The following is an 8214-nucleotide window of genomic DNA, read 5'->3' as shown; positions in this document are numbered from 1 at the left end:
GTATCATTTCTCGTCTCCGAGTCTCGTCGTCGTCCGTTCGTCCTTCCGTTCGGATCTCCGACCATTTATCCCTTTATATCCTTCCCTCTCCTCTTTTATTATTCTGAAAAAGCAAAAAAAAGAAAAAATCTAAAAAAATTCAATTCAGAGAGAGGGAGAGAGAGATATCAGTTCCAATCTCACCAGCTTTGTTCATTTGCGATTAATTGGGTAAATCTTTGAGGTGTTTTGTGGAGTATCCGGTGTGTTTGTCTTTTGGATTTCATTCATTTCGGCGTGGAAGCAGAGATAGTGTTCTCTTTTATTTTATTTTTTTTTTTAAATTTCCTCTAGGGTTCATTTCCAATAACAAGAGGAGAGGGAAGAAAAAAGAAAAAAAATAAAAAATAAAAAAAAAGTTTAAAAAGTGAGAGGGAGTGTGGTCGTCAAGGTTGGAGATCGCTAGGGTTTTTGAGATGGCGCAAGTTCAGGTCCAACCACAGCCTCCTCCTCTCTCTGGTCCGAATGGGCCGGCCAACAGTGGTGGCAATCAGTTCGTCTCGTCGTCTCTGTATGTTGGAGATCTTGAATTCAACGTCACCGACTCGCAGCTCTACGATCTGTTCAGCCAACTCGGCCAGGTCGTGTCGGTTCGTGTTTGCAGGGACTTGAGCACTCGACGATCCCTTGGTTATGCCTATGTCAATTTTAGCAACATCCAAGATGGTTAGTCTTTACGTTGATTTGCCTACTTTTCGATTAGAATTCTTATCGTTGATGGTCTAAATGATTTCATTTTTTGGTTTTCCATTATTTTCCTGCAAACTGTTTTGAATTAATTTCTGCCTATTTCTTTTCTCATTCTTGAGCATCCTGGCACTGATTGACATTTGATTGAATATGGCCTTTGCATTGTCTTCTGATTTCTACATATCGCTGTTTGTTATATACCTATATGAACTAAGGATGAATATATAATTTCGTAATGTAATACCTGTGGCTTTTATGTCTTTGATTTTAATGGTTATCTGTTTTATCTGGTATTTTAGAAACCATCTAAATGACTTAGCCCGTGGCTGAAGGTTGTCCAATGGTGTCAAGGTTGCTTGTGGCCTCTGCATGGAGATTGGATCCAATGTCATGCTCATGCATTTCTTATAGGATGTAGTGATCATTTTTTTCTTTATATTTTTTTGGGGATGGGTTAAAGTTTCATCTGGAGCGATGATGAAATTTGTCGAAGAAATCAGGTTTGTTAATATTTCTGTATTGCTTGCTCTATAGTTTCCATGGTTCATACGGTTATGCCATTCATATTCAGAATTCACTTTAATGGATTTGATGAGTGGAAATTGGAAGGTATATTAAGACATAAGCTGTGTCTTCCGGAATTTCCAATACTCCAAGCTTTAGAATTATTCACAGACCTTGATGTGGCATTTTTATGTGCTTACGAGTCCTCAGAACTGAGGCCATATATATGTATGTATGTATGTATTGTATGTATTGTCACCTTGAATTTTACCCCCTACAGTCTGTTTCAACAACTGGGTTCTGTGTGTTTTTTGTGTGCTCCTCTCTAATCTCCATACACAAACATGGGCTTTCCCTGCCTCCTCTAGTTCCATGTGCTTGCAAGTTTGCCTTGGTTCTGCTTGACATCAGACTAGTGCCTAGATCTCCTGTAGCCTTTATTATGTTTTATTCTGTTGGTCATATTGATCAAATGGGTTCTAATCATTTCTCAAAAAAAAAGGGGTTCTAATCATATCCAACAAACTATTGCATGCATGATTTTTTTCCTGTTCCCGACCATGCATCATTATACATCATGCACTCAGTAACTCATCAAGTTCTAGTTGCAGGTTATGATACCCAGATACCTATACAGGGCTGCTTTATCATGTTGGATACTTCAGTTTTTAGTGTCAACTCCATATATGTATTCAGCCTTGTTTTTACTGTGTCTGGGTAACATAGGTTGCAAGTTGCGTCTTGTTAAATTTCATTTTCCTTGTAGATTTGGATGCATTTCAAGTTATGCTTCTTCTTTTATTAGTCTTTTTGATGTGCTTTTTTCTTGTGTTCTCATCTGACTACAAAAGTTGGGTTCTGAAGAAACAAGTCTACTTGCTACATGAGGTTAAATACATTGAACATGTCTTGTAGTTACATGCTTTTTTCTCCACATTATGACTGTAACCTGTTATTTTTTCTTGTTTATTGTTATGTATATGAATGATTTTATGAAGTTTTATTGCTATTGAGTTTGAAATAGTTCTCCTGTATTGAATTGAAAACCCATTTTGTATTTTTGGTACTCATGAATCTTATTCTTGTCTATATATAGTTGTTGGCCTGTTTAATAAGCATGCCATGAACATGTAGCCCCAAAAAATTTACCATGAGAAAAAGCTTGAGGTTATGATATTGAAGGATATGAGCATCTTTTTGTTTTCTTCTTTTAGAAAATATTGTTGTGAAAACAAATTTGCCTGTTTTGAATCTCATTCTTAACTATGCCAGCGGCAAGGGCTTTGGATGTACTTAACTTCACTCCTCTCAATGGAAAACCCATCCGCATTATGTATTCTCATCGTGATCCTAGCATTCGTAAAAGTGGAACTGCTAATATATTTATCAAGGTACCCGCTATTTGTTTGGTTATTTTCTGCAGCACCATCTGAATTATACCATATTTTGGATTGTGTAAGATTGACTTTTTCCATATAAAACATTGTGTTTTGGATCAAACTTGCAGAATCTGGACAAGGCAATTGACAACAAGGGTCTTCATGAAACTTTTTCCACATTTGGGAACATTCTGTCTTGCAAAATAGCTACTGATCCTTCTGGCCAGTCAAAAGGGTATGGATTTGTTCAATTTGACAATGAGGAGTCTGCACAAAATGCCATAAATAAGCTCAATGGCATGCTGATAAATGATAAACAAGTCTATGTTGGACCATTCCTTCGTAAGCAAGAGAGGGAATCAGTGATAAACAAGGCAAAATTCAATAATGTTTTTGTAAAAAATCTCTCAGAGGCAACCACTGATGAAGATTTAAAGAAAATATTTGGTGAATATGGAACAATTACTAGTGCAGTAGTGATGAGGGATGGGGATGGTAAATCCAAGTGTTTTGGATTTGTTAACTTTGAGAATTCAGATGATGCTGCTAATGCTGTTGAAGCACTTAATGGAAAGAAATTTGATGAGAAAGAGTGGTATGTAGGAAAAGCACAGAAAAAATCTGAAAGAGAGCAAGAATTGAAAGGGAGATTTGAGCAGAGTATGAAGGAAGCAGTTGACAAATTTCAAGGTGTTAACTTGTATGTGAAGAACTTAGATGATAGCATTAGCGATGAAAAACTGAAGGAATTATTTTCTGAGTTTGGCACAATTACTTCGTGCAAGGTCTGTGTTATACCGATTGATTGAGTAATGACTGTAATTGACCATATTTCCTTAATTTTATTGAGCTGCTACTGATATTTTTTCCCCTTTTTGGTTGGGGGGGTCTTAACAGGTTATGCGAGATCCAAATGGGATAAGCAAAGGTTCAGGGTTTGTTGCCTTTACAACTCCAGAAGAAGCATCTCGAGCTGTAAGTTGATTTCTTGTGCATATTCCATACAGTTGGACAGTGATCAATAAACTAATTATTTAACTTGTGCTTGTTTTTCAGCTAGCTGAAATGAATGGCAAAATGGTTGTCAATAAGCCTCTTTATGTTGCACTGGCACAGAAAAAAGAAGATAGAAGAGCAAGGCTGCAAGTATGTTTTAACCATTCTGTTTGCATGGAGTGTACATCTTCTTATTATATTTGGGGGGGGGGCTGGGGAGTTCAGAAATGCTGTTATTTTACCTTTTGTACTATTTTTTTCTAACTTGTGTCTGAGGTAAATTTGGTATGTGGTTTGCTGGTGCATCTATTACTTTTCTGTGTTCCAGAAAAAAATAAGAATCCTAAATTGTTGCTTTCAAGTGGAAAAAAAGTTGGCCATTTCCACCATCATTATGGGTATTTACTTTGTTTTTGAGGAATACAGTTCTTTTCCATCTTCATTGCTATATATTTCCAGCAGTCATTTGTTGTGTATCACTTATGGTTTCATGTTTTGTACACCTTGAGTTATGCTGTAACATCGATGTTTGCCTTGTTATTGTTTATATAGGCACAATTTTCACAAATGCGGCCAGTTGCAATGTCACCTTCTGTTGCTCCTCGCGTACCCATGTATCCCCCTGGTGGTCCAGGTCTTGGACAACAAATATTTTATGGTCAAGGACCACCAACACTCATTCCTCCTCAGGTAATCCACTTTTAAGCTGGTTAATTATGTCAACTCTTTTTTTTACTTTTAATCCATCTCCTATCCAAGGTTCAAAATATTGATACGCCGGTAGGGGCGTATTAGGCGATATCAATAGTTTTTTTTTTTAACTTTTGTTTTGTTTCAAAACCGGTTCAGGGGGACCGGTTTAGGGCTCCTCCACCCCCTGAACCAGTCAGACCCCCGATACACCCACTGTAGGAGTGTATCAGAGAGGTCTCGGAACGATACGGGCCGATACGTAACAATTTTTTGATCCTTGCTCCTATCTTGATTTGTGTCTATATGATTTGAATATCTTAGAATTTTTTAAATAATTAGTTGGTTAAAATTTCTAAATATACATTATAATTGTGGCTTGATGCCTTGTTCACATCAACATTATCTTCCCTTGTATCCTTAAGTTTCTTCCTTGAATGAAAATCTTTTCTGTCTGAGCTCAACATTTTATCCCCCAGATCTGTTCTTTAATTGCAATTATATGTCATTTGGGATGAATCTATAATACTTTTGCAACCCATGAATTGATAATGCTTTGATAAGATGAAGTGACACGTTCTTCCTGTGTCAGAAACAAAAAAATCATATTAAGTTTGGTAACTTTGCTATTGTCAAAATGATAAAACTGAACTTGGTCAAGTTCTGAAAGTTAAAAAGTAGTTGCTTACAAAATTGCTACAATTCAACTAGGGTTATGAACGAAAATAAACTTCTTTCTAAAATGATACTGCTAACAAGGCCTTGAAGTGGATGTTGTGGAGAACTTTGATATATACCGTGAATTCACCCTGCTTTGGTGAGCTTATTCCAAGTAATAATAAACAGATCATAATCATTGGTGCGGTTATATCGTTTATTCTGTAACTTGTCTTGCCTCATTCTTTCTGAAGCTTAGCTTTTTATGTACAAATGTTTATTTGGTGTTAGACTTTGTTAATGATGAACTTGTTTTCAATTTACCATTTGGCAGCCTGGATTTGGTTACCAGCAGCAGCTTGTTCCTGGAATGAGGCCTGGTGGGGCTCCAATGCCAAATTTCTTTGTACCATTAGTTCAACAAGGCCAGCAGGGACAACGAACTGGGGGCAGACGTGCCGGGGCAGGGCCTGTACAACAAAGCCAGCAACCAGTGCCTTTAATTCAGCAGCAGGTGAGTGGTACCCCCTCCCCTTTGCATTTCAATGCAATTGGGCATTTTATCTGACTTATTTCTTTCAAATTAAAGATGCTTCCGAGGGGGCGTGTATACCGTTACCCACCTGGTCGTAACATGCCTGATGTTCCCATGTCGGGAGTTGCTGGGGGCATGCTTTCTGTTCCATATGACATGGGTGGCATGCCATTGCGAGATGCTGCAATGTCACAGCCTATTCCTATTGGGGCTTTGGCTACTGCCCTTGCAAATGCAACACCAGAGCAACAGAGAACGGTATGCTTTTTGAGTCATTGCACCCCGTATTCACGTGTATCTTGCTTTTATGTAGAAGATTATTAGCCTTTGTGTTCACTATTTTTTTTGTTTTTTTAGATGCTCGGTGAAAGTCTTTACCCTCTAGTGGATCAGCTGGAGCATGATATGGCAGCCAAGGTGACAGGCATGCTCCTGGAGATGGACCAGACTGAGGTTTTGCATTTGCTGGAGTCACCCGAAGCCTTGAAAGCAAAGGTGGCTGAAGCGATGGAAGTTCTGAGGAATGTTGCTCAGCAACAGCAGGCTAACAGCCCAACCGATCAATTGGCTTCTCTTTCTCTTAATGATAACCTTGTTTCCTAAATGCTTAATCGAGTGAGTTATTGGTTGCAGCCTATGACAGCTTGGTTTTGAGTTTTTGATACATTCTTTTAAGTTTCTTTGATATGATAGGATATTCTCGTGTTGTAGGGATCTTTAGGACTGGAGATTTTTATGCTTTGATTTTGGTTTGAAGTTTGCCTATCAATGAACTTTACTTTATACCCCGATTAATTGGTTAGAAGTTTTTCCGGTATCAGAGTCGAATTCTACGATACTATAATGCTGCCCGAAAGACACGATACGACCTTTGACCAATCAACCCCGTGAATTTTCGTAAATATTATCTGATTGCTAACTACTTTTATGATGCTGGTTGATTGATCCAAAGCCTTGCACTGGTCGAGGGCAATCATTTTTATGCATCCACGATTGGTAACCACTTTCAGGAGTTCTTGTGTGATATTTGCCCGTTCCCATGAGGTTTATTTTTGGCCCTTGAGCAGGTTTCCAGCCTTCTGCTACTGCAAGGTGTCTTGTTGTCATTGCCTAGTTGGTGTTGGAGTGAGTTTGCCAAGGATTTCGATGCCAGAGGAGTATCACTGCCCAATAGAAAGGTGCTGATCGTTGATATGGTTCTTGATTTTATTCGGTGTTAAAGGTTATGGCTTAGGACGTGAATTTAACTTCACAAACGTGGTTTATCACTTTATCTAATATTTTGAGTTAAACTTGTGCTCTACTTAGTGGGTAGTGGATAAGCTAAATTTCATAGAGTTGTGAAACGGATTTTAGTTAATTCTGGAACTAGATTATACATGTAAATTAACCATCCCTTTAATGTTAGCCAGCACAAGCTGCGCAACCAAATACCATTTCTTACCTCGAACAGGAAAAGTCTTACCAAGAATAGCAACAATGAGATCTGTAATTTGTATGTCATCTTTCTTAGACCATGTAAGAACACTTAAGAAGCAAGTCATGTGGCTGAGGTGATTTCTGAGGGATGAAAATGAGTAGATAGATGTCCTTGTAAAAAGATTAAGGCCTCGTTCGCTTTTTGGCAAGTTATTTATCCGGTTAAATGCAATTATCCAGGTAAGTTCTCTTTGGGAAACACTTACCCAGGTTATGCATGTTCTTTTATTTCCCAGGTAAATAAGGTAATGACCATTTTAGTCATAAAAATCCGTTTTTAAAAGGGGTACTTTTGTCCCATTTAAGTGTTAGGAACTTTTTTCCTAGTTGGGAAGTGATATCCAAGAGAATAAACTTTTCCTAGTCCTCACATTAATCTAAAAAATGAACATGGGATTCCCCCCTCTCAAAATCCAAGAAATGAACGCCGCCTACGTGATACAACACTGGGGAAAATTTTATATCATCATCCAAGTCTTATCCAGACTATATGGGGTTAGGCAACATGAATCCTGTTTCACTCTTCCATTAGGCAATACAAATCCTGTTTCACTCTTCCATTTAACGATACATCCATTGTAAAATGATTAGCACTTAAATAATTTTTAACTTATTTGACCCATGTCCTTTTTGCTCTACCTAGGGGTGCAAATGGACTAGGTCATGATGTGACCCAAATTTGAATTTGGTCCTATTTTGTTGGATTCAGATATCCTCTTGTCTGATTTTTGGATCAAATCGGATCATATTAGTTGTTTATTTGTTAATATGTTTATATTGCACTTTTGTAATTTAATATTCTTTTTTTTATAAAAGGACATGTATATATATGAGAAAAATAATTGAAAAAATGATTCTATTTTTTGTAATTTTTCCTTTAATAATTTGTTAAATTTTATAGAAATTAAATCAAATCGAATCAAATTCATATATCCATCCATAATGGATTCAAATTTGATTTGACCTTTGTGAGATCCAATTGGATCTTCATATTCGATCAGATTCGAATATACCCCGGTTCACATCCAATTTGATCCATTTGCATCCCTAGCCTTTTTAGTCTCTTTAACTTGCAATAGATCACTTCTTAAGAGTGTTCGTGGTTTCTATGCACTTCACCAAACCATCTTAGTTTATTTTTGATGAGGGGTAATTTGGCCCTCCAATGACATCACGCATTTGGCACTATCGAACCGTTGCATAACACCTCGACGCCACGTAGGCAATGACATGTGTCTTTGCCAA

The 8214-nt window shown here is 37.5% G+C and overlaps 1 protein-coding gene across 1 annotated transcript; it reads left to right on the top strand.

Annotated features, from left to right (window-relative positions):
* The first annotated feature begins 373 nt into the window (after window positions 1–373).
* Window positions 374–6307, top strand: LOC104601728 (polyadenylate-binding protein 2-like). Its single transcript, XM_010265170.2, has 9 exons — window positions 374–705; window positions 2506–2624; window positions 2741–3397; window positions 3510–3587; window positions 3669–3758; window positions 4161–4298; window positions 5290–5469; window positions 5545–5748; window positions 5848–6307. Exons 1-9 carry the CDS (start codon window positions 456–458, stop codon window positions 6091–6093), a joined length of 1962 nt encoding a protein of 653 aa, XP_010263472.1. The 5' UTR covers window positions 374–455; the 3' UTR covers window positions 6094–6307.
* The last annotated feature ends 1907 nt before the right edge of the window (window positions 6308–8214 follow it).

Source organism: Nelumbo nucifera, chromosome 1 (assembly GCF_055504915.1).
Source record: "Nelumbo nucifera cultivar China Antique chromosome 1, China Antique-T2T, whole genome shotgun sequence".
NCBI lineage: Eukaryota > Viridiplantae > Streptophyta > Magnoliopsida > Proteales > Nelumbonaceae > Nelumbo > Nelumbo nucifera.
Note: the sequence above shows the minus strand (reverse complement) of the source record. Positions and strands in the feature narration are given on the sequence as shown.